At 45.7% G+C, this 26,652-nt stretch overlaps 1 protein-coding gene across 5 annotated transcripts in view; it reads right to left on the bottom strand.

Moving 5' to 3' along the window:
• The window catches only part of DIP2C (disco interacting protein 2 homolog C), a 362,893-nt gene that overhangs the window by 81,312 nt on the left and 254,929 nt on the right, over window positions 1-26,652 (bottom strand). For all 5 annotated transcript variants that reach the window (XM_033403063.2, XM_049705659.1, XM_033403064.2 and 2 more), the window contains 7 exons: window positions 22,366-22,489; window positions 21,970-22,079; window positions 21,743-21,845; window positions 19,913-19,977; window positions 17,076-17,169; window positions 16,873-16,992; window positions 15,478-15,592 (listed from right to left, as the gene is read on the bottom strand). In XM_033403063.2, coding sequence (XP_033258954.1) covers window positions 15,478-15,592; window positions 16,873-16,992; window positions 17,076-17,169; window positions 19,913-19,977; window positions 21,743-21,845; window positions 21,970-22,079; window positions 22,366-22,489 — 731 coding nt within the window. The remainder of the gene's footprint in view (window positions 1-15,477; window positions 15,593-16,872; window positions 16,993-17,075; window positions 17,170-19,912; window positions 19,978-21,742; window positions 21,846-21,969; window positions 22,080-22,365; window positions 22,490-26,652) is intronic.

Below are 26,652 nucleotides of genomic sequence, written 5' to 3'. Positions count from 1 at the left end.
ATGGGAGAAAATATTTGCAAATGAAGCAGCTGACAAAGGATTCATCTCCAAAATTTACAAGCAGCTCATGCAGCTCAATATCAAAATAACAAACAACCCAATCCAAAAATGGGCAGAAGACCTAAATACACAGTTCTCCAAAGAAGATATACAGATTGCCAACAAACACATGAAAGAATGCTCAACTTCATTAATCATTAGAGAAATGCAAATCAAAACTACAATGAGATATCATCTTACACCAGTCAGAATGGCCATCATCAAAAAATCTACAAACAATAAATGCTGGAAAGGGTGTGGAGAAAAGAGAACCCTCATACACTGCTGGTGGGAATGTAAACTGATACAGCCACTATGGAGAACAGTATGGAGGTTCCTTAAATAACTAGAAGTAAAACTACCATACGACCCAGCAATCCCACTACTGGGCATATACCCTGAGAAAACCATAATTCAAAAAGAGTCATGTACCACAATGTTCACTGCAGCTCTATTTACAATAGCCAGGACATGGAAGCAACCTAAGGGTCCATCCACAGCTGAATGGATAAAGAAGATGTGGCACATATATACAATGGAATATTACTCAGCCATAAAAAGAAACAAAACTGAGTTATTTGTAGTGAGGTGGGTGGACCTAGAGTCTGTCATACAGAGTGAAGCAAGTCAGAAAGAGAAAAACAAATACTGTATGCTAACACATATACATGGAATCTAAAAAAAAAAAAATGTTCTGAAGAACCTAGGAGAAGGACAGGAATAAAGGTGCAGACGTAGAGAATGGACTGGAGGACATGGGGAGGGGGAAGGGTAAGCTGGGACGAAGTGAGAGAACGGCGTGGACATATATACACTACCAAATGTAAAATATCTTTTGGGAAGCAACAGCATAGCACAGGGAGATCAGCTCGGTGCTTTGTGACCACCTAGAGGGGTGGGATAGGGAGGGTGGTTGGGAGACGCAAGAGGGAGGAGGTATGGGGATATATGTATATGTATAGCTGATTCAGTTTGCTATACAGCAGAAACTATCACACCATTGTAAAGCACTTATACTCCAATAAAGATGTTAAAAAAAAAAAGTGTGCCTGTTTTCATTTTAAAAAGCCACATGAAAGCAAAATGCTGGATCAGCCCAGACATATCCCAAGTATGGGAAGACTGAAGAACTGATCTGTGGTGACCAGCAAGTACCGCACACGAGAAGCTGGAGGGAGAAGTTCCTTTACGACCCAAGAGTGTACAGTTTGTCTTAGTTACGAGATCCACTTTCCTACGTTTAATAACAGTAAGAATCAATATTTAAATACCTTAAAATCATGAACTCCATTTGCTACCAGAAATTTTCAATTGCGTCTGTAAAATGGTAGTTATGGAAGACTGAGTTTACTCACCTAAAATGTAAACCGATGGCACTAATCTGGCACTACTGTAACCTACGCTGTGTATTTATATTTATTAGAGTCCCCTGCTAGTCAGAGACACTCAGACACCTAGGTTCTCCCTTGGCAGAGTTGCAAAACACATGCAAGAAGGCAGAACAGAAGCACCTGAATTCCTAGGCACAGTACTCGGCCTCGCTGCCCCGCTTACTCAGACAACTGCATTCCCGGTTCTGTCCCCCAACCTCTCTTCAGGACCTGCTTGCCGACAGCCCCTCCCTCCTGATGGGGGAGCTGTGCTCAGTTGGTGTTTCATGTGCCGGAACAGTCCTGAGCCCTTTACACACCGACTTACTCACTATCACGAACCTGCACAGGCACTACTATTCTCCCATTTCACAGATTAGAAAACCAAGGCACAGAAATGCTAACTTAGTTGCCTGTGTGAGTGGTGGGGCTTGGGGGGATTCAGACCCACAGCAGAGCCCCTGCCCAAACATCCTGTCTCCTTTCCCAACACTTACCCTGCCTCTGGCCTAGGAGACCAAGCACTTTTTAGTTCACTGGAAGTTTTCTTTTCGTGAACTTTTAAAACAGTGATATGAGTAACATGTGAGCACACCCTTTGGATGGACAAAGCAAGCACTGCACAAGAACATACAGCAAAAGGCGAAAGACCCTGCTTATCCTCCGGCCCCTTCAGACCCACTCCCTCCCCTAGGCAGCCACTACCCACACTAAATATGACGTTCCTGCCTCTTTAATACCCATTTACCTGTAAAATACGTGCATACACAAATGTATTTACATCCGCAGAGAAGCAGAACCGCAACATGCACATTCTTCTGCAACTTGCTTTTGTCACCGAATACCTTGCAGATCTTCCCACAGGAGTGTGTGCATGTGAACATATATAGTATGCGTACTGGACACATCAATGAATTGACTTGTTTTAATTATTAGATGGTGTTCAGTAATATGAATATATGTTTATTTTATTTCATTTAATCTGTATGCATTTAGAAATATTTCTGTAAGATACACATCTAGAAAGGGGATGGAGGAATTAAAGAGCATACACATTTAAAATTTTAATAAAGCCTAAGTACCTTCCCAAAAGACTAGGTCATTTTGCAATCCCACTAAGAGTGGATGAGTATCATTACTTTTTCACTCACTAGACATGTCTATTGCACCGTGGACGTTTACGAGTGTTACGAGTGTTAACTAATCTCTTTACAGCGACCCTGTGGGACAGACACAACTGTCCCCCACTCACAGGCAAGAAGGGCATCGCCAAGGCAACAGCGGTGGGGCTGGCCAGGCAGCATGCTCAGAATGGCTTCAGAACACCCGTGCCTTCCACCTTGGTGCTAAGCTGCCCTCAGCCTTACCCGTTTCCACACACTCGTGCCGACACTGATCACCAACCTTATAACTGTTCCCAATATGGTGAGTAAAATGCATTCCTCATTGTTGTTTCAATTTGTATTTCCAGGATTATTAACCAAGTCAGATGATCTTTTTCTCCATTAACACCTTCCTAGGAAATAAAAAGTCCGAGGAGATAAACTAGGTGAGGGAGGAAAAACCAATCCCAACAAGCAAAATTCCTAGGAATTTCAGAACATCCACTTTCATGATCAAAAACAGTAGATTAAATAATGGCAAAGAGAGCCACAGACCCACGTGTCAACTTTCAGGTTCAATTCCAAGGTGAACGGTGTGCTTGTGTCTCACAGAGAACACCAATTACAGGAGGAATCGTCCCGGCAATCTCAGGACTACACAGAACTGGTCTTCACACTCTGAGAAAGCACACAGCTAGGAACGGCCGACACTGCCGTGGCGGCGAAAGGGGAAAAGACCAGGCTGCAGCCAAGGAAGAGGGGAGTCAGCTCAGTGCTCGGCCCCACCAAGAACGAGCTGCCAGGGATGGCCTTCAATCGGGCAGTTTATACCCACTGTCCACTTGTCATGCCATTTCCAGCCTCTGTAACACACTCAATGCGACTTGAGTTGATCATGCTTCTGCCAATGCCTGAAGAAAGAGCTCCTATACACGCAATGAACACATCAGCAGTTTGCAAACAGCTGGCCAGACTCAAATGTGCATCGATGCCAAGTCAGCAACAAGGGTTACGAGTATTTCCGCTGCCAGGATTCAACAGGGTAACTACACCTCTTTAGTGCCACCGCCATCCTCCAGGCCCTCGGACAGGCAGGACAACAAAGATACAAGGTTGAAACACAGTACTCCCCAAGTTATAAGTTATTTTAATGTAATGTTCTCCCTTTTCTCTGATGAAAGCATTAAAAAAAAAATCAACCCATTTTAAGAGCTATATAACACAGAAAGGAACGTTTTCCCTATATCACATCCTCACCTACCCAGTAAGTATGCAGTTATCAGATTTTCTTCCTGCTAAATATATTATTTAGAGAGGCTTAATTTTCTCCCAGCCAGAAAAGGGATCACACCATACAAATTGTTTACAAGCTGTGTTTTCCATTTGTCCTGGCTACTTTTCCACGTCAGACGGCAATCAGTCAGAACCAGCAAGCCTGCAAGTCCGGGAGGCTGCTTCCCAGAGTCCACTCTCTGTGCATCTCAGTCTCCACCAAAGCAAACTTCTGTGCGCAATTTAGTCCAACACCAAACACAGCAGAACAGACTCAAACACACGTGGTCAGGACAAGATAACACTGTTACTCTGCTCTTTACTGCTACTTCATTAAGTCATTTTAATTTAGATGGTTATCATCTCCAAACTATTTTGTGTTAGAGAAGTTTTAAATTTTTATCTAAATTTTTAGATAAAATGACAAACAACATATTTTTATCTTCTTGTGTTTTAAAAATAAGATTATGGATCTCTAACTCTGACTTTTTTGGGCAGTCAAAAACATTCTTGAAAACCCCACTTCAATTCATAGGCTGTGTTAACTGTTTTGTCACTCTGGATCACTGGTTGGTTTGCCCCTGTCAGAAACCGTCAAATTTCAGTGTCAGATGGGTGCTATATGCTGAGTACAGTGCCATGTTTGGTGTCTTTGCCCGTGGTTTTTGCCCAGCTTTCTAACTTCTGGGTTAGCTGTTTTCGAAGTGGAAGATATTTATGGTGGCAAGGGGGTATCTTCACCATTCTTTGGAATTACTGTTTTAATTACTGTGTTATATAATTATTACCTTTTTATCACCAAAGTGTCAAGGTACTGAAATGATACCTTGCAGCTGAAAGGGCTACATAAAGTTTTTTTTAGTTCAATCAGTATTATCACAATGGATTTAAAAAAATGGACTCTATCATCTATATTCTAGAGACAGAGACATAATCAGACAGTGACCAAGGAGAAACCCCCCAGTTTTGTAATTCTACTGATGAGTTTAGGCATCACGAATCCATATTTCTCTAATAGTTTTTATTCTACAACTAATCTTCAGAGAAAAAGAAAATACAAAACATTTACCTGGAGGATGACAATTTTAAAAAGATGGAAGCAGATTAAATACTTGGGTAAAAATAAGCCTCCCACAGGAAGCCAGAACAGACTTCAGAGAGCAGCGTGGCTTCTTGTCATCACCCGGTGGACACGTGTGCAGGTGGACACTTTAGATACATGTGAACAAGGGCACACAGGAAGACAAACACACGTAAATTCAGGCACACAAGAAGACATATGCATGAAGACAGATACATGTGCACTCAGACATGCGTGGCAACGGACACTCACCAAGACGGACACATGTGAAGACAGGCACGTCTCCTGTCCTTGTTCCATCAAGTTCTCTGACTCAAACATCCTGCATAAACCCCACTCATTTCCTGGGCTGACCTTTGTTTCCTCCTGGGGAGCATCCCTCCTGAGGGGAATGCTGATGGGGCAAGTCTTGGAGTCAGACACAGCCTGGGCAGCACACCTGGGGGCCCAGACCTCGGCCGGGCTCCTGTTGTCAGCTCTCTAGGGCGCCTGCACATCCTGCCCATTTTCAAGCAGGAGGCCTAAGATGACCATGATCTCTGTGCACCCCAGAGCCTTCCACATTCCCTTTCATGTAGGTGAGAGGTGTTCTGTTGTCTTCAAGAAGAGTGACATCAAGATACTCAATGGCCATGGCCACGGGCACCAACCCACCAGGACCGGCGTCCACTCTGGCAGGACCAGCTCAGACCAGCTCGAGAAGGCTGGCCCTGCACATGGCACTGCGGGCTTCCACCCAAACCCACCGACTGCCTATGCAGCTCTCTTGTAACAACTCAGCTTGCAGATTTACAAACATTATAACAGAAGAGAATCACAGAGTGATACGTGTGATACGTGTTCAGAAGGGCCAAGGCCCTGTAAATCTGAGCAGTGGAGATGTATCTGCAATTGTTCTTCAATGAGGACCATAGGCAACAACTGAGTGTCATTTTCTACTTAAGTGGATAAAAGCCAAGCAGGCAATCATCTGCTCCCAGCTCCTTACCGCAAGTTCAATCTCTTCTTCAACGCAGGGCAGAACAAGCTGTCCTGGGAAGGTTATTCAAGCACAGGACACAAACGCTCAGACGATAGTGCAAAGGAAGCATCAGCCCCCAATCCCATTTGAGTGAAGGGATGAGCCACAAAATAGGGTGACGTGGCCGCCAACCACCCATTTTTTGTTTTCTTTCCTTTTTCCTTTAAAGATCATCCTCTGAGTAGCAGACAAAGTGAGGACTGCAATGCTTCCCATGATGACTTTATAACATTTAAGAAGCATCCATTTTGTCCTCACATCAAAATCCACAGGAGCAATGACTAGGCCTCCTGGACCCCCAGTCAAAATGGCTTGAATAGAATGGATCAAAGCTATTTTTACTTAATAACCTGGCCTCTGACTTCTTATGTGTGGAAAGTTCACTTCAAGTTTTAGGAAGAAAATAAGCACAAAGTATTACAAAATAGGTGTAAACACACAGGCTCATTTTCCAAAAGCAAGACTTTTTCCAACCTTTCTGTGGACACAGTCGTGTATATGAACACCAGGAATGGGGAATTTGTCCTCTATTCACAGGTCACAGAGAACAGCCCGCAGAGGAGGACATTCACAAAAATGTAAGTGTGAGTGTTTTCATCAAGTTTGCTTGAAAATGATGTAAGCACGTAAGAAACAAGGACAATGAAAGAAACAGGTTCTAAACAGGAGTCTAGCATGTGTTTCTCTCCTAAAGATATTCACCCCTGAAACAGAGCCCCTGTCACTGGCTTCACCTCCACGCAGAGCCTGAGAGCGACAGCCGGGTGCAGAGGCCATGCTCTGCACAACCAGCACTCAGTAGCTCCAACATGCAGCACGTGCATAATAACGAGATAAAAAGATGACAACCATCTCGGTGAGACTGAGAAATGATCAAGGCGAGGGAACGGAACATGAAATAAGAAGCGACCAGGGGGCTATTTAAATTTTGATCACACCATTATTCCTATTTCTACTTAGAAGACTAAAATTGTACCTTTTTTTCATCTTTTCACCCCTGTCCCTCGGTTTACTCAGGAACCTGAGAGACGCCAATCACAAAACTGGTGGTCTGAGAAGACACCCCAGCCAACCAGGGCGGGCGGCTCTGGGGAGGGGCTGTGGAAGCCAGATGACTGGAGCCTGAGAGCTGTGCACGCGGGCCGGGGGCGATTTTACCGTATGTGCTCAGTGCAGAAAGTGAGGTGGCAGAACCCATGTCCTCCTATGTTTTTTTATGTCTGTGTTCTACTCAGCTCCTGACTCTCCACGGCTGTGCATGCAGCACATAGAGCCCACACATGGCTCCGGGGAGCCCGGGCAGAAGCAAGTTTCCTGCACAAACTCTGGGGTCCAGAGCTTGCTCCTGTGGAACGGATGAAGCCCCCTCTCTCCCTGCCATTGTAACATCACCCTGACAGCCTCAGACTGCTGCCCCAGACCCCACCTGCGTCCACGCCTTCTCCCCATCTCTCTCCCTCCTCCTCTCCCCTCCACTTCCTCCTTCTTTCTCCCACTCCTTTTCCCCCCTCCCCCCCTTCCTCCCTCGTCTCAGCCTTTCTCATGACCAGCCTCATGGGGGCCGTGGAGGGTAAGGACACAGCTTTCTGCTGGTGCTGTTTTCTCAGGAGACCAGATTATGATACCAGAACTCTAGGCTGTTAGGTGCACCTAGATCATCAAGTAAAATGAAAGCAAACAAAACCCCACATGACTACTCTCAGGTAAAACTGCAAGGGAGCATCTTCCTGCTTAGGTGGGCGTGCACATCCTGTACACAGACACGCGGGAAAAGGCTCAACTCTTCACAGCACTTGCTGCTGGTACATTACGAAGGGTCATCTTAAGTGTCTGGCAAGGGACTTTTACTTCTCACTTTACATATTTTTAATTTTTCTTTCATTCATCTATTAACAAAATATATACTAAGCACCAACTATTAACCAGACAGAGACAGAGAATAAACAATAATACACCAGTAAATCACACAGCGCATGAGAAAGTGGCAAATGCTGAGAGGGCATCACAATGAGTCACACAAGCGTGGGAGGGGCGAGTTCACTCTGTGGGGGGTGGTCAGGGCAGGCCTCGCCGAAGTGAGCAAAGACAGAGCTCTGGCCGTGCTACCCTGGGGGCACACCAGGTAGAGCGGGCAGCAGAGACCAGGAGGTCTGGTTGCGGGGAGGGAGGATGGGGCAGTGGGAGAAGGGGCCAAGAGGGGGTGTGGCCAGACTGCATGGCCTTGTGGGTCCTGCAGGCTCTGGTCAGGAAGGACAGCAGGCAGAAGGCTGGGAACCCCGGTGAGGAGGCAGGAGAAACAGCTGGGCTTGGATGTTCCCTGGTGAATCGGATGGGATGTGAGAAAAAGAAGGCTGGAGGCTGGCGGGAGGTGTGGGGTATGTTTACACATGGCTTCACTGAATAGTAAGTAAGAGAGGATGATCACGGGGGTGGAGGCTTAAACTAAAAATCGTGACCACTCTGTCCCCCACTCTCCTTCCCACGTGAAAGGAGAACTGAGTCTACAAATAGTGGCCAAGATCTAAGAGATGAAGACCAGCCCTCGGTCTTTGCATGCCCCTGGGTCTAACCTGAACTCATGGACAGTGAACAGATGTGACGCCTTGGGGGGGTGGGTGGTGGGAGCAGCAAGAGGGACAGTGGTTACACACAGCCTGGAGCAGACATGGGTGTGGGCACCAGGGCCTGGTGTGTCAGACACAGGTAGGAGGCACAGATATCCACGGCCTCGTTTACACGCAAAGAAACTGAGTGTCTCAGAGGCTAACTGGTCCATTAGAAAGTAAGTCTACAATCTGCCTTTTCTATCAGATAAGGTGGTTGTGAAAATCAAGATGAGAAGACTGAAAAGCACTCTTTCAAATGTACACAGTTCTGGACAAACTCAAGGTAAACAACACCACGGCGAACACTTGGCAAGCACTTGCCGGTCTTGAAATGCACCCTGAACTCTGCTCCTAGGACCTCTCTCCTATTGGATATGGTGAGCATGAAGTTTGTCATTTCAAGTCACATCAAAAACCAAAATGGGTTGGTGGGTAGCACAATGGAGTATTAGCCACCATGAGAATCTCTGCATGTGGGAATTCGCCGGCTGCTTTGGGCCAGTCATCAGTGATGCTCTGTTCATTTTACTGCAACGAAGTGAAGTACCACTTCCTGAGGCACTCCAGGCAGATGTGTGCCGCCTGCAGGCGCTGGGTCTCCAGAACCACAGGGACACGACATCACCTGGCCAAAGCCACAAAAGAACAAGACAAAACCTCAGAAAAAGAACTACATGAAGCAGAGATAAGCAATTTACCAGACAGAGCTCAAACTACTGGTCATGAAGATGCGCACTGAACTCAGGAGAAGAATGGAGGAACTCAGTGGGAATTTCGATAAGGACACAGAAAATATAAAAAGAACCAAACAGAACTGAAAAATAACAGAAATCAAAACAACACTAGAGGGACCCAAAAGCAGATCAGAGGATGCGGAATGGATCAGTCATCTGGAAAACTGGGTAGCAGAAATCATCCAATAGGAACAGCAAAAGAAAAAAGAAAGAAAAAACATGAAGATGGTTTAAGGGGCCTCTGGGACAACATCAAGTGCGTGAACATTCACACTATGGGGTCCCAGAAGGAGAAGAGACAGAAAACCTATAGCTGAAGAAATAATGGATGAGAACGTCCTTAATCTGGGAAAGGAAACAGACATCCTAGGCCAGGAAGCACAGAAGGTGTCAAGATGAATTCAATGAGACCCACACCAAGACACATTATAATTAAAATGGTAAAGGTTAAAGATAAAGAGAGAATCTTAAAATCAGAAAGAGAAAAGCAACTATTTACATGCACGGAACCGATAGAGACTATCAGCTGACTTGTCAGCAGAAACTCTGCAGCCCAGGGGTCTGGCAAGATATATTCGGAGTGCTAAAAGGAAACACTCAGAACCAAGAAGACTGTACCCACAAAGCTCTTATTCAGACTTGGAGAGAGAAGAATTTTACAGAGAGGCAAAGTTATGGGAGTTCATCACCACTAAACTATTCTTACAAGAAATGGTTTATGGTTTCTAGGCCATAACTAGAAACAAAAAATTATGAAAGGAAAAATCTCATTGGTAAAGGCAAACATATAGTAAAGGTAATGGATCAACCACCTGTGAAGCTAGTAGGAAGATTCAAAGACAAAAGTAGTAAAATCATCTATATCCACAATAAATAGTTAAGCAACACACAAAATTAAAAAAATGTAAAATATGACATCAAAAACAAAATGGGGGGGAGTAAAAATGGAGTGGTTTTAAAATGTGCTCAAACTTAAGTGACCATCAACTTAAAACAGACGCATATATACACAGGTTGAAATATATGAACCTCATGGCAACCACAAACCAAAAACCTGTCACAGACAGGAGAATAAGGAGAAAGGAATGAAACATACCACACTGAAACAATTCTTTTTCTTTTGCTAATACCTTCTTACCCTACCCACCTCCTGCCTACAGAAACCTTCCATTTTGTACAACCCCTAGGAGCGTCTTTCTACTTGCTAGATGGGATGCAGCCCAATTCATGAATTGCTTAATAAAGCCAACTGGACCTTCAAATTAAAAAGAAACAAAGTTGGAAAGCATGCTGGTATGTCTCCCCAAAAGGAATAATCCTTTTTATGAAGTGAGTGATCACAACTCAATGTCTCTGCTTTAGAAATCTGGATTTTTTTTGTTTTTATTGAAATGTAGTTGATTTACAATATTGTGTTAGTTTCCGGTGTACAGCAAAGTGATTCAGAGATATAAATACACACACACACACACACACACACACACACACACACACACACCCCTATTCTTTTTCATATTCTTTTCCATTTTAGGTTATTACAAGATACTGAATATAGTTCCCTGTGCTATACAGTAGGTTTAGCTGTTTATTTTACGTATAGTAGTGTGTATCTGTTAATCCCCAAATCCTGATTTATCCCTCCCCCACCCCCTTGCCCTTTGGTAACAGTAAGTTTGTTTTCTATGTCTGTGAGTCTGTTTCTGTTTTGTAAATAAGTTCATTTTCATCATTTTTTAAGATTCCACATATAAGTGATATCATATGATATTTGTCTTTCTCTGACTTACTTCACTTAGTATGATAATCTCTAGGTCCATCCGTGTTACTGAAAATGGCATTACTTCATTCTTTTTTTATGGCCGAGTAGTATTTCACTGTATATATGTACCACATCTTCTTTATCCATTTGTCTGTCAATGGACACTGAGGTTGCTTTCATGTCTTGGTTATTATAAATAGTGCTGCAATGAACATTGGAGTGCATGAATCTTTTCAAGTTAGAGTTTTTGTCTTTTCCAGATATATGTCCAGGAGTGGGATTAATTCTATTTTTAGTTTTTTAAGGAACCTCCGTACTGTTCTCCAGAGTGGCTACACCAATTTACATTCCCACCAACACTGTAGGAGGGTTCCCTTTTCTCCACACCCTCTCCAGCATTTATTATTTGTAGACTTTTTGATGATGGCCATTCTGACCAGTATGAGGTGATACTTCATTGTAGTTTTGCTTTGCATTTCTCTGATAATTAGTGATGTTGAGCATCTTTTCACATGCCTGTTGGCCATCTGTATGCCTTCTTTGGAGAAGTGTCTATTTAGGTCTTCTGCCCAGTTTTTGATTGGGTTGTTCATTTTTTTGATATTGAGCTGTATGAGCTGTTTGTTTATTTTGGAAATTAATCCCCTGTCGGTTGCATCATTTGCAAATATTTTCTCCCAGTCAGTAGGTTGTCTTTTTGTCTTGTTTATGGCTTCCTTTGCTGTGCCAAAGCTTTTAAGTTTCATTAGGTCCCATTTGCTTATTTTTGTTTCTATTTCCATGAGTCTAGGAGATGGATCCAAAAAGGTATTGCTGCGATTTATATCAAAGAATGTTCTGCCCATGTTTTCCTCTAGGAGTTTTATAGTATCTGGTCTTACATTTAGGTCTTTAATCCATTTTGAGTTTATTTTTGTATATGGTGTTAGAGAATGTTCTAATTTCATTCTTTTACATGTAGCTGTCCAGTTTTCCCAGCACCACTTATTGAAGAGACTGTCTTTTCTCCACTGTATATTCTTGCCTCCTTTGTCATAGATTAACTGACCAAAGGTGCATGGGTTTATTTCCTGGCTAATTTGCCTAGTTTTGTTAATAAACTTTTAATCTTTTTAAAGAAAGATTTTATAAAAGATTTTAAAACATGTTTAGAGAAACAATTAAAAATCCTTTGCTTCTTCCTGCCTGCTGATCCACATAGCAGAGGCACACGTGCTGGTCTGAGACTAGGCTGAAGCCCTCAGGTTTACCTTGCTTTCTGGAGAGCTTTCTACTGAAACTTGTCAATACCCTGCTTATATAAACCACAGATTGCCAAAGCTCTGAATCTTCTATTGTCTATATTTTGTCTGTTTGGAACTATTTATGAGACTAGAAAAGCACCTCTTTTTCTTCATGTATAAAATGAAACCAGATGAACATCCTTCTAGCACTAAAGCTCTAGGTTGACTACATGTAAGTGCAGTATATGCGTCTTACTTTTTCTCTGAAAATAAGAGCTTTACCACCAGACAATAAAAATTCCATTCATTACTTTGGTCCACAGATGAAGTCCTCTTAAAGAAGAAAATTTATTTGAAGAAAATAAGACCTGATGTTGGGTCTCATTCAATTCATGCACATCATTTATTACTGAAGGGCAGGGATAACATTCCATAAACTAATGGCGATCTCACACTATTTATTAGCTTATTTGATGCTAATGAGCTGACAGTATTGGCTTGTTGATAATGGCACGTAACCTGACAGACTGAATAACAGCAGCCACAACTGGAAGATCATGAAGAAGGTTTAGAAGATCTTTTTTTCCTGTAAGAACAATAATTCACTTGTCCACCGTTTCAAACTAAGAAGCCTACTTTTTCTTCACTTGTCCTCCCTGTGACTATCCTTGTCCCTAAAAAATAACTTGAAGTTTTTTAAAGGTTAAAAAACTTACTAGGAAAATATAACTGATACAGTGTTATAAATGGTTACTCCCGTATGAAGATAGTTTTTACAAGTTTGAAAGCTTTTTGCACAGACTGTTAACAGCGTGGATTGCACTTATATCAGCTAGATATGAGTCAGATATGAGGCAGCACCTATAAACATCATTTTTTCTTTTTTTGTCTAAAGCTGTAAGAAATGCCAATTCTCAAGTCCTACTTTTTAACTTAAATAAGCGGCATTTCATTCTAATGACATTCTCAGACGTCAGTCAGGAGGCTGTGTTAAAATGAGGTCTTGCCAGTATTTCTAAATTGCCTTGGCTGGGAACTACAGCTCTATGGAGTAGCAGGTTATGGTCAGCTCTATTGAGTACGTTCTTATGCACCTTATAAGAATGTAAATCAAACAACAAAAATCTGAATTTGAACAAATTAAATATCATTATTTTTCATGTCATCTTCAAAAAAAGCCTCCTTTGCTCATCCCTTCACCCTCTGCCAATCAACTCTGGCATAATCTATACAACATACCTTAAAGGCACAGAGAAAACACTTTTAGGAAAAGCAAATGAGCAAATCATTTGATCATAACAAGTCTACATGAATGAATCATTCATTCTGTGAATCATCTCTGGCAATGGTACTACTTCACAGAACTGTGGAATCTTAAAAATTTACAGGTAGAAGGAAAGTGAGAGATTACTGAGTCCAAGCCCCTTGTTTCTTGGTGAAGGAAACCGAGGCCCTGGAGAGAAGGAATGTGCCCAGGATCGTGGGGCCAGCCACCAGCGGGCGGGGCTCAAACTGGGACTCCTGGTCCCAACATGCTTCCGGAGGCTGAGTCCCCTTAGAGTCAAATTAGACACATACTTGAATACTGATTTCTGCAGGACAACGTGATGGCAAATCTGCTACTGCAATCCTGATGTGTTTTGTACTCCAAGGTCGGACATAAATCTCAGAAGATTATTTGTTGCAAACCTTCTCTTTTGGGGACGACAATGCCATCCTTTAAAAAATGAACACTGGATTCTGGTTAATGGTGCCATATTTCCTCATCAATTTAAATTACGTTATAGACTTTTAATTTCTGGTTCACTCAAAATTAAAAGTGGCTTCTGGGGACTTCCCTGGTGGCACAGTGGTTAAGAATCCACCTGCCAACACAGGGGACACAGGTTTGGGCCCCGGTCCAGGAAGATCCACATGCCGTGGAGCAGCTAAGTCTGTGCACCACAACTACTGAGCCTGTGCTCTAGAGCCCGCGAGCCACAATTACTGAGCCTGCGTGCCACAACTACCAAGCCCACGTGCCACAACTACTGAAGCCCTCGCGCCTAGAGCCCATGCTTCGCAACAAAAGAAGCCACCGCAATGAGAAGCCTGCGCACTGCACCGAAGAGTAGCCCCTGCTTGCCGCAACTAGAGAAAGTCTGCGCACAGCAACGAAGACCCAACACAGCCAAAAATAAATAAATAAATAAATAAATAAATTTATTTATTTATTTTAAAAAAGTTGCTTCTGATACTTTAAAGGTTTTCAATTTCTCAACCTGTTAGGCGGCCTGGTTAATTTCACATTAACAAACTCCTAAAAGCATCAGAAGGTGTCTCTTTAAGGGCAACCTTTACATGAATATTTTTGCGAATCCCAACCTTTCGGTAAAAAGAGCAGAACTCATGCACTTTGTGCACCGAAAGCTCTGTCATCCACTGCTACAACAGAGCACACTGGTGTGACACGAAATAAAACATACTTAGAGACAGAACCCAAAGATGCTGGCGAATTAGTCATGTATAGGCTGCAAACGTCTGGGTGACGCAAACCCTCCTTTCTCAGGTTAGTGTGGATTACTGGGAGCTGCTGACGGTCAGACAGGCTGCTCTAGCCCTTCTCACCCTGGGCAGGGTGAGCTCTTATGAGCCGTACCACGGCCTGTCCCTGACAGGCCCCAGTGGCTCTGAAGCAGGCAGTGATGCAGGAGTGACCTAGGACCAAGGGCACTCACTGTGCTTGCTGGCCTTAGCAAGAGCCCCAGAAGCCCAGCTCCACACAGCGGGAGATTCCAGGCCCCAGAACCCTCTGATGTGCTGCTGAGCTGCTCAAAAGTTCAGAACACCAGTTTTTAAAGTGCAGTATTGCAGAAAATGAAGATGACATAAAACCCGCATGTCCAAGGGCACAGGGGTGGCCACAAAAATTTCGTTTCATCCAACATTTACTCTGTTCTATCCTCAAGTTAAACCTGAGCCTAATACAAGCAAATGAAAATGTGCATAACCTGCCAGGACAAGGTTCACTGCTCAGCGTGCCTGTGGACAGACTTCCACTCACTCGGGAATTACAGCGAACCTCCAGAGTGAAAAGTGAGTTTCTAACTAACGAATCTAGACTATTTAAGAGAATCCATTCTAGTATACACTAGAATAAAACCTCGTCTGGAAAATCTGGGTCCTGTTTTTATTCTCACACTAAGATGAACTGTGATGGCTCCGGGTCTCTGTTAGCTGCTGAATGAGACCCCTCCCCAGGCTGCCCACTTGAGTTAACACAGCAGTACCTCCTGATGGCCACAGTGAGAGCTTCTGGTGAGCTGGCGCATGGACAGATGACCTCCTGGCGTAGACCTTTACTTTGGAAGACGTTGAGAAACGCGTCACAGGAAGAAATAGACCCTAGAGGGAAAGGGGGGATGATAATCAGACAGGCGAAGCAATGTGGACAATTAAAAGTATCCCATAATATAAAATGCTTTTGAAGTTAGGATCTAGGCACATGGGGAGTTAGGCAGCATGGAAAAATACTTTATTTAATATATAACTTATCACTCGTGTTACAACGAAAGATAATATTATTCTCAAACACAGAACTCAAGAATTTAAAAAATGCAACTTCTATACTTAAAACCTTTTTGCTGACTGAAGAACTTAACTTTAATAACTTTTCTGAGACATGTTCTACCATTTTCAACATACATGTTCCAAGAAATAAGTAAATCTAAACCCAACTAAATGAAGAAAACATTTCTCTATATTAATATGAGTGATGAGATCAAGGTATAATTACTAGGAACCTATCAGCTAAACTAGCTCCTAATACAGGTTCACCTTGCTTCCTGTAAGACACATTACTCTGAAGAGTTATGGGCAAAATCAATTGTGTACTAAACAGCCCACAATTTATGGAGTTATTTTGTAAATGGAAGAATCATTTATAAAACTAATACAAAATCACCTGTTTGCAAGTCCACTTTTGCATATCAGATGTTCTTTAAGAAAGTATATACTGCTTTAATTTACAAATATATATGCTGCAGAGTTTACAAATGTGGTCAGAAACATACATTGTTCATTCAATTCACTTCATTCACTTTGCTTCTCGCTTATATACTCTTCTCATAAAAAACAAGCGAGCTGGGTTTTTGTTTCATCTGACTGAAATATTTCTCAAGGTATATTAACAGTATTCTGTGGAACTGCTAATTTATTTTACCTAGGTAATTTCTGCTACAGGATTTGATAATAAAATTCCATTAAAAATGACAAATCAAATTTCCTGATCAATAAAACTACTATGGACCATAAAATAATAATAGTTAATATTTCTTGAGCACTTATTATATCCCAAGGAACTGTACACAGGGATTGCTTCATTTAATCCTCATAAAATCTGATGACTGGGTACCATCTTGCAGCTAACAAAAGGAGAAGAATCTTAACAAGTAAGATATGTTCTCTTCAGAATCAGGAAGTGGAAGGGCTAGGACTCAACCCTAGGGCTGTGTCTGGACCTTCAGGCCCTGGTGCCCGTAGGCTACGCTGAGTAATACTGTTTGGCTATTATCTTAAGGCCACTTCTTCACTAAGGTAAAGACTAGAAAAGGGAAAAATCAAACCCCAGAGAATGAAACCTGGAGAATGAGGCCCCCTCCTGACTGCCTGGTGCCGTCACTTACAGGGATTTGCGCCGTCGGCCACTATCAGCATCCGGAGAGAGGAGAGGTTGATGTCTCTCTGATCCCTGTGTGCCACCAATGCCCAGTGCATGTCCCTGGATTTGACACAGGCCACTTTTGCTGAAGGAGAAGCAGGGGGGAAGTGAGTCACCGCCTGTGCCGCAGGATGGCGTGACATTAAAGGGGCAGCCTCCGCAACGCACCTTTGTACTGGCAGACCTTCTGAATCCAGGACAGCGGGTTCACCTTCATCAGCGAGTACGGGATGCTGATCACGTGCATCATGTTCATGACGCTCTGAAAGCAGGACACTGGGCAGTGAGTGGGGGAGGGCTCCATGTGGGACTCACCCTGCTGCCAGGGGCTCCCTGGTGGGAGGGTGGGGACCACACAGGCATCTCACTGGGGATGATCCTTTAAGAGGCTGTGGGAGTGGACGCGACTTCTCAAAGCTTGTCTAGTCCTCCCGACTCCTGCTTCTACTGATACAACTCAAGAATCTAAGTCCAATGGAAGCAACCTAAGTGTCCATCGACAGATGAATGGATAAAGAAGGTGTGGCATATATATACAATGGAATATTACTCAGCCATAAAAAGAAATGAAATTGAGTTATTTGTAGTAAGGTAGATGGACCTAGACACTGTCATACAGAGTGAAGTAAGTCAGAAAGAGAAAAACAAATACCGTATGCTAACACATATACATGGAAACCAAAAAAAAAAAAAAAAAGGTTCTGAAGAACCTAGGGGCAGGACAGGAATAAAGATGCAGACCTACTAGAGAATGGACTTGAGGACACGGGGAGGGGGAAGGGTGAGCTGGGACGAAGTGAGAGAGTGGCATGGACATATATACACTACCAAATGTAAAATAGCCAGCTAGTGGGAAGCAGCCGCATAGCACAGGGAGATCAGCTCGGTGCTTTGTGTCCACCCAGAGGAGTGGGATAGGGAGGGTGGGAGGGAGATGCAAGAGGGAGGAGATATGGGGATGTATGTATAGGTATAGCTGATTCACTCTGTTACACAGCAGAAACTAACACACCATTGTAAAGCAATTATACTCCAATAAAGATATAAAAAAAAAATCTAAATCCAAATCCTTTTCTTATAAAAACTTAAGTTGAATGATCACTTTTTTATTGGCCTTTCAGTCTTGAAGCTTAGTTCTCTCTGGTGTAGTCTACTCATTTTTATTCACAAAATTAACTTCCTTTATTAAATGTTACACTGAAATCCAAGGAGCGGTGGAAAGTTGTCTTAACACCCTCACTCTTCCATCTAGCCTGGCTCATGTAGACCAGGACCCGTAAAAGGTTTCTTTCTTTAAAATGGATGACAAAAACTAACTTTTTAAGTAAATGGTCAGTCCTCACACATTGCAGCTGGGACTCATACATCTGAGTGGCTGCACGCACAGACCTGGCAGGAAGGGACCACAACATGGGGAGCACTGGCCAAGATCCCCCCTGGTTGGCTCTGCCCCCGCTGTGGGTGGAGGTGGAGAGAGAGGGCATGGACACTCTGCAGAGCGCTGGTCTAGCTCAGAAGCTCTGCAGGAAGATGACCACGTGCACCCTCCCCCACACGGGTGAGCCTGCTCACCGCTAGCATTCACCTCCCTCACCTCGCGCTTGCTCCCCATTCCATACTGGGGGTGGGAGCATCTTTCACCATAAAGAAGATAAGATGCTTTGGAAGAGTGCGTGCTGCCTAGCCAGAGTCCTGTCTTGCTCTAGAAGGTGGCAGCCAGAGACAGACTCAGAAACCACCAATTCCGGAGGCAGTAATCCACAGCATCAGTGAGCAGGCGGGTGACCACGGCAACAAGAGCTATCACACAGCTCTTGAAAGCAAGACTGCCACGAGAGAACTCTGATGGCAACGGTCATCAAGCAAGTAGATGGGCCAGGCACTCACTGAACGTTAAACCACGTGGTTCTCACACGGTCAACATTCCCATTGGACAGATGAGGAAAACAGAGGTGCAGAGTGACTCAGGCAACAGACGATTCTTGGGCACAGGAGCAGGTGACGTGCCCAGAGTCACAAGCTACAGAAGGAAGGACCAACATCCAACCTGGGTTCTCTGAGGCTGTGCTCTTCCCATGACACCAGCAGGCCACGGGTAATGCATGTGTGGGGCTGTGTTTCTGTCTCACCAACTAGTGTCCAGACGGTAAAAGAAGGAAGCTGGCTGGGCCGGAGCCCCAAACCTTTGTCTATATGATGTCTGCATAAATTCTGGTTTATCAAGAAACAACAAATCCCTCTTTTTATAGTTATGTTCCTATCACTCATGTAAAACTACTAGAGTTTTTTGCTTCTAAAAAGATATACGGTTTCAGCATAAGAAACTTAAAAAGAAAAACAGGTGAGTGGAAATCATCACATATGAAACAGACACAGGGAGATTCGAAGCAGTGATGCTACATATGTTTCTTAAGTGCTAAGCATATCTTAATAATAAGGTTACCCCTCTATTAAAAGTGCCTACAGCTTTGAATGGTCATCACTTCTCAAGTGGCACTAACAAAAATGAGACATACATTCTCTGCAACTCGTGTTGAATTTTTGGCCAAGGGGAAATCTCAAAGTACTTTTCCCCCTGCAGCATAATTCCCGAAACATTCATTAAACGATGATTCACAGAAAGATAAAAAGAATTTTGTAGCCAAATCATATGTATGGGCAAAGTGACCCAAATGCAAGACATCAACGTTTCTGCACAATCTGAAATGCCAACCGTGGGAAGAAAGATCCTGAACTTCCCTGAGCCTAAAAAGGCCGCTCTCTCTCACAGCCGCAGCCTCAGAGCGTGGGCCCACGATGCAGGCAAGCAGCCACTGACCCGCTGGTCTGCTGAGCTCCTGGAAGTTACATTAACTTAAGACTTCTAAAAATGGTAACTTTTCTTTATAATGTGGGAGGAAGGGGCTTACCCAAGCCGCTGTGTACACAGATCATCATTCTAATCCCAACACTGAGCACATTCAAAGTTAAACAGGACACTGCAGAGCAAGGGGCGTCTCACTTACTGTTAGGATTCCGTGCCAAAGCCCAACGTCTTTCTTGAAATCCAACACATTCACAATTGTTTCAGCTATAAAATAAAGAGTCAAAGATTTTAACAAAGGACGGTCACAGACCAAAGGACAAAAAAAATCCAATACCACATCAGTGGGAAGTAATGGGTCTTAGAAAAACATCATTTCACTGTCTTTACAGAAATGCTGCAGCCTCCAATCAGACCCATTTAAAATGCTGGCCTGCCTGGGAAGTGTTTCTAGATGAGTATTCTGATACACAACTTAACAGCAATAGCTCTTCACAGCATCACTTAAAACGCCTTATTCCTTCTCCTTTTATATATTGGGTTGGCCAAAAAGTTCGTTTGGGTTTTAATGAACTATTTGGCCAACCCAATATTTGTTTTCCCTCTCCCTGCCTTTTCTTTCTTAAAAGATTCTTTTCATTTCCATCACATGTTCTCCCAAGAGAGGGAAATGCTGTGTACTTGCAGGAGGAGGCAATTTCCAGCAATGCCACTAGAATGCTCGCCAAAGCTTCAGTACCGAGTGTCTCACCCCCTCTCAAAAAGGGACATTCAAAATACACAGCCTGTATTCTATCTTATGCAAGATTTTTAAAAGTGGAGAATCAGGAAGCAAGTATGTATCTATCTTCCCCAATCCCTGCAAGAGTGATGGCCCTGGACCTTTAGGAAATTAGGGCAAGGAATACAGGTCATGAGGTTGTGAGAAAAACTAGAAAACTGAAAACACTGACAAACAGGGTGGTGATCATTAGAGGCAGTGTCTCTCCACGTGTGACAATGTCTGGGAAACTTGTCCAGGGACCAAACATCAGTGGAACATCTCCATGAGACAAGTGAACTGGTCTTAAAAAGGGAGACTGCCAGAAGGATGGGGAGAGAGAGAAAGCAAATGAGAACAGCAAAAAGAGAAAAGTGTCTCATCCATGGCTCGTGACAGACGCTTGGGTACTGGGAAGAGACTCCAGTGTGGCGGGTGCCTGCGACGTGGCTAGTGCGGGGACCTGATGGCAGATACTCCAGCGGAGGGAGCTGTGGGTATGTGGGGTCTGATCCTTCCTACCATGAGCCCATCAGCACTGTCAACATGGTTACCTCCAGTGACCCTAACTCTGTGCCTCCAGGACAACCCCAAACAGGGCAAAGAAAGCACATCATGGAAACCAACCCTTTGACTGTGAAATGCAGCCCCAGAATCCAAGCCAGCTGCGGGGAGGGGGGTGCACTGTAGCATGCGCACTTTTTTAAAGCTCCCAAAGAGGTTCCACTGTGCAGCCAGGAACGAATATACATCAATGGTGTCAACTATCTGTTATGGCCTAGACTGTTTTCTCCCAAATTCCTATGTTGAAGCCCTTACGCCAAGTATAAATGTGCCTGGAGATGGGGCTCTAAGGAGATAATTAAAGTTAGGTAAAGTCATAGGGTGGGGCCTGATCCAATAAGAATGGTGTCCTTTTAAGAAGAGGAAGACACACCAGAGCTCCCTCTGCACACAGAGGTGAGGCCGTATGAAGACACAGCCAGAAGGTGCCGTCCGCAGGCCTGGAAGGGGGTCTCCCAGGAACCAACCCTCTGGCACTGGATTTCAGACTCCAGCCTCCAGACTGTGAGACGTCAACATCTGTTGTTTAAGCCCCAGTCTGTGGCGTCTGTTTTGGCTGCCAGAGCAGACTGAGACGCCAACTAAACAATCCAACACACAGACCTTCGGTGGAGCCGCACGACTCTCTGAGTGACTAGTGGGAACAACACTCATCTCCACAGGGCTGGGGTCTGGGGTCAGGGTCCCCCAGGAATGGTCTGCCCATACCTTCTGTGTAGCCACACGCCTGTGTGAGGGCCTGGCAGTGGGTCAGAAGCGCGATCCTCGTCACGGTCACCCCGAGCACGCTCCCATCCTTGCACGTCTTGTACTGCAATGAGAAGGTGCTGAGAGGGTAGAGCTCCGGGCCCACATCCACCTCTGACCCTGAGCTGTGTAAGGGTTGCAGTGCGTGTCACTCAGTTCCCCAACCTCGTCCAGACCCAGCAACTCACCTCGATATACGCAGTGTCATTATTTGCGTCCTTAATGTGCGGGAACCAATCTCGAGGAGGTTTAGAGAGATGTTTTGACTCTGTGACAAACCATAATAGCTTTGGCCAACCTTGGAAATAAAGGACAAATTCCTTTCAGGCAAGCATCCCCCAGAAGACAGGTGTGACACCACCTTCCCGTTGGTGGCATGCTTCACAACAGCACAAGCCAGACTAAACCTCTGGTGTTTCCACCAAGTCTAAGGCCACGGCTAAGGTGCTGTAAGCCTCCTGCAGTTACAGCACATCACGTGCAGGCTGAGAGCACGTGGGGTGTGATCTGAAACCTCGTGTGTGGACGGTGTGTTGGCACAGATGCCTCGGAGCACATCCTCCCCGCCCGGTGCTGAGGCTCACCTTTGAACTGTGGGATCTCCCCCGTCGGGCTCTTCGGCAGCCCTTTGTGGCAAGCGTCACTCGTCAAGGCTACAGTCACTCCACAGCTTCCAAGCAAGAACCCGATCTGCTGGCTTCCTGCGTCCTGGGAGACGGCAGCAAGGAGAGAAGGGTCACGAGCAGAGATGATGGCCACTCTCCTAACAAAACACGGTCTCGCCCTTGGGCCCTGGGATGGCACCAACCTCCCTGAGGAGAGGTTCAACCAGAGTGCCAGGGCACGGGCTGGTGTCTGCACAGCTGGGGTCAGTTCTCAGGCTGCCGCTTGCCAGCTGCCTGACCTTGAACAGGCCACTAGCTTGGCCTCAGTCTCGTCATCTGCGCCGTGTCCTTGGCTGGCTGTAAGGGATGCACACGGGGAGCACAGAGTGTGCTGCGCTCAGGGGGTCTCGTTCTGTTCCCCTCTGGTTGTACAGGACCATGACGTCGGGACACAGAGCGGGTCCAAGAACACATCTCTGCACTCAGGACACTAACCCCAAGCGGTCTTTGATCACATCCGGCGTGATGGACTGGACACCCATGCTGACCACAGAGTAAGGGCGTGTGCGTGGAGGGGCGCCGCCCCACGGACTGACTGCCAGGACTTGGGAGCAGATGCTGCGGGAGGGGCAGCCCCGGGCGCCACCACCCTGAGCGTCCAGCCACCCTGCCAGTCAGTTCAATTCGCTTTCCTTACTCCCACCAGCTATGATTCAGAAAATAAAGCCGTGAAGCAGCCGGCATTCCTAGAAGGGAAACGTCAGGACTTTGGTGAGGCTGTCACCTCCTTCCTTCCCACGTGAGACAACATTCTCACCCCAGTAAAATCGGCAACATCGACATCTCAAAACTACGTCTTCCAAGTGCCTAGTTCCTACTCCTCACTGCAGATTTAAAAGCCGCATCTCTTTACACAGCATCACGCACAGCCAGCCTCCCAACACCCTTGCAGCCCCGACAAGGGGGAGGAGGCCTGGTGCTCCGCGGATGGAGACCTTCCCATTTCGGGGACCCTGTGGGATTGTTCCTTCAAGCAGTGCTTTTTCAAGGAGAATTATAATCAGTCACTTCAATGTGAATTTGGGTATCACATGGCCAAAAGCTGTGACCGGGTAAAGGGGTGGGGAGATGGGTTCTGAAGCCAGGTTTAGGAGCAGAAGGGCGTTTCTTTAGGAGCGTGAACTTGCTGGGACCGCCTACAGACAGGCTCAGAATGGCTCAGGAGAGGGAGCACCAGGGCCAACTGCAAGACCTGTCAGGGTCCACTGTGGAGGTCCGCTGTCCCCTGGGCCCTGTCTTCCTAGTATCTGCTCCTAAAGACCCTAAAATACAGAGGAAGGGTTGAGAGTAACCGAAAACAGAATCCATGGTTACCATGAAATTCAGCTTCCATGCCTGCTCCTCCTCCATCTTCTTGGTCTGGAAATTCCTACTCAGAGGTCCAGCCAAAAGCCAGCTTCGCAGAAACAGCCCCACCCAAGAACCCCACCGGGCTGAGATGAGACCCCTCCACCTGCTCTCAGAGCGCTCTGTCTCCTTCATGCACCGGGATCCCTGAAATTACGCCCAGCTTGACTCCAGAGCCTCTGGCAGAGCCCACAGAGCCATCTGTGGCCTCCATGGGCCATCTCTCCTGGACCTGGGGACAGGGCCCTGAGCCCCGATACTTGGGAGCCCCCCGACACCCCACACCACTGTCCAGAAAGGCTCCACAGGAAGCTACTGAGGAAACACGTGAACCACTGCCCTGACAGCCAGAGCACTCAGGCCCTGACACCGCCTGCCGTGTTTCCTGAGCGCTTTTCCCTGGAATGGCTGTTTCTGGCCTGCGGCTGGGCTCAGGGGCCCTTCGTCTGTAGAGTTGAGCTGTCCAGGACCACAAAATCTCACAAATGACTCTCTTTTGCTGTGCAAGAAAAGCTGACCCACACCTGAGTTCAAACCTTTCCCTCACTTTCAATCTTTCTCCAACATAGAGAGCTGACGAAGCATGTCCCTTCCCCGGCAGTCTCTCCACACCCACGGTCTCTGACAAGTCACTTCTCAAGCAGTAAATGCGCCCTCGACCAGCCCCACCCCGTCCCGTCTCAGTCTCCAGGTCAGAAAGCATCAGCCGTGCCCATGAGAAGGACTCTCTCTCCAGTAAATGTGAGGTGAGTTCACAGAAAGCGTCTCTCGTGAACTCGTTACGGATTTGTGGACCTGCAACGACCAGCTGGTGTTTTCCAATTCTGATGCTTGCCTACCCAAACCGCTGGCTTCTCAGCTGCCTCAGGAGGAGAGACAACAATGCAGATGAAACTGAGTGAGGGGCTCTCAGTGCATTCCTCTGCAGAGTCAACACAAGACAGGCTGCAGACCCATGAGTTTAAAGATTATTATGGTCATACAACCAGGGGATCCAAGAAACCTGACCAAGGAATTTTCCTTATCAGTACTAAGAGAAACATGTCATTAATGTACTGTTGTTTTGCCAATTAATTTTTAACTTTTTATTTATACTGGAAATTTCCAAGCAGACACAAAGATACAAAGAAAAGGAGAAAGAAATCCTACGTTCCTGTCATCCAGCACCAACGATTATCACCGTTGGCAAATGTGTTCTCATCTCTTACCTCAAACACATGCACACGTGCAGATGTGCAGATTTGTTATTTTAAAACAAATCCCAGACGTGGGGCATAACCTTCTACCCACAAACACTTCCGTTGGGTGGGTGTCACCCTCGGGCTGCCCCATTTCCCTCCCTCCCCACCCCAACTCCCTCTGATTTCTTCCAGCAAAATGCACTCCCAAGGGAAGGATCATGTGATGGTTCACGTGAGATTGTAAGTATGTGACAAGACGTCTATGTTTTTCCTTCCAGAGATGTTTCATTTTAACAGGACATCTGAAACCTTGGTTAAAGCAAACAAGTGGGGCATGTGCTAGATTCTAAGGAAAGAACAGTTTGCATCATGCAGGACAGTGAGCCCCCCCTGAGCCCAGAGGCAAGTGCTGATGGGCCAGGCCCTGCCTGGCTGGACTCCTGTGGCCTCCGGGGCCCACTTGGTCTCTGGCCCTACGGCACTTAGGATATGCAGAATTCCACCCCCGCTACAGCCTTGCTACTTCCCACGCTGGCAGAAGGGAAATGCAGCTTAGTGGTCTCCGCCAGTCCACAGGCCCACTTTGCTGTCATCTGGCCTTCACAGACCAGCTCAGCCACCTCAAGAGGGCGAGGAGGCCAGCCACTGTCCAGACCTGCCCATCGCGGCACAGACTTCTGGAGGCTCCTCTCTTGCCCCTGCCTACTCCGTGGCCAAACCATTGGAGGGACACCCATTTCTCCCACTATGAACTCTTCAAGTGAAAAATGAGCCTTCTCCCCAAACCCCAAGAACTAGAACAGAGAATAAATAAATACACATGGGACAAAATCATTCAGTGAGGCTAATCAACATTGATGATTCTGAAAATTTGGTTCTCATTAGGCCCTTTATTTTAAGACAAGACTAGCGTGCATAGAACTGGTGGATAGAGGATTCACAAACTTCATCCCCTACACCCCTGTGCACATCTTACCCTGTGCTGAACGGCAACCGAGCCAGTGGATTCTTTTATTTAAAATTAAGTAACGTTGGGCTTCCCTGGTGGCGCAGTGGTTGAGAGTCCGCCTGCCGATGCAGGGGACATGGGTTCGTGCCCTGGTCTGGGAAGATCCCACATGCCGCGGAGTGGCTGGGCCCATGAGCCATGGCCGCTAAGTCTGTGTGTCCGGAGCCTGTGCTCCGCAATGGGAGAGGCCACAACAATGAGAGGCCCGCGTACCGCAAAAAAAAAAAAAAAAAGTAAAGTTTTCTAAGAACGAACATTACATTCTGAAACCACAGACTGAGGCCCAACGCACAGCTTCTGGTTTAACAATAACCTGTGAGTCATCTGCTGGTTCTGTTCCCCTCAGAAATGTTCCGAGGGAGAGAGGGCCAAGAAGAAACCTCAGCTTTTTCTTCTGAGAGAGGGTTCCTGGTCCTGAGGTACATGGTACAATATGAGAGTCTGAATGGGTCTGAGAGGTGAGTGAGACAGAGCCACCTGGCAGGTCACAGCCTGCAACGCCTGAGACGGCTGGCCAGCACGTGTCAGGAGACCCAGAGGAGTTGCAGGTGAGACACCCTGGCCCCGCTTGACAATGCCTGGTCAGGAAGTGGCAGAGACAGGTGCCTCTTCATTCAAATGATTTTCCTCTGCAAAGCAGACCTGGTCTGGAAGACACCAGGCTATAGA

Source organism: Orcinus orca, chromosome 2 (assembly GCF_937001465.1).
Source record: "Orcinus orca chromosome 2, mOrcOrc1.1, whole genome shotgun sequence".
Taxonomy (NCBI): domain Eukaryota; kingdom Metazoa; phylum Chordata; class Mammalia; order Artiodactyla; family Delphinidae; genus Orcinus; species Orcinus orca.
The sequence above is the reverse complement of the archived record's forward strand: the minus strand, read 5'-3'. Positions and strand labels throughout refer to the sequence as shown.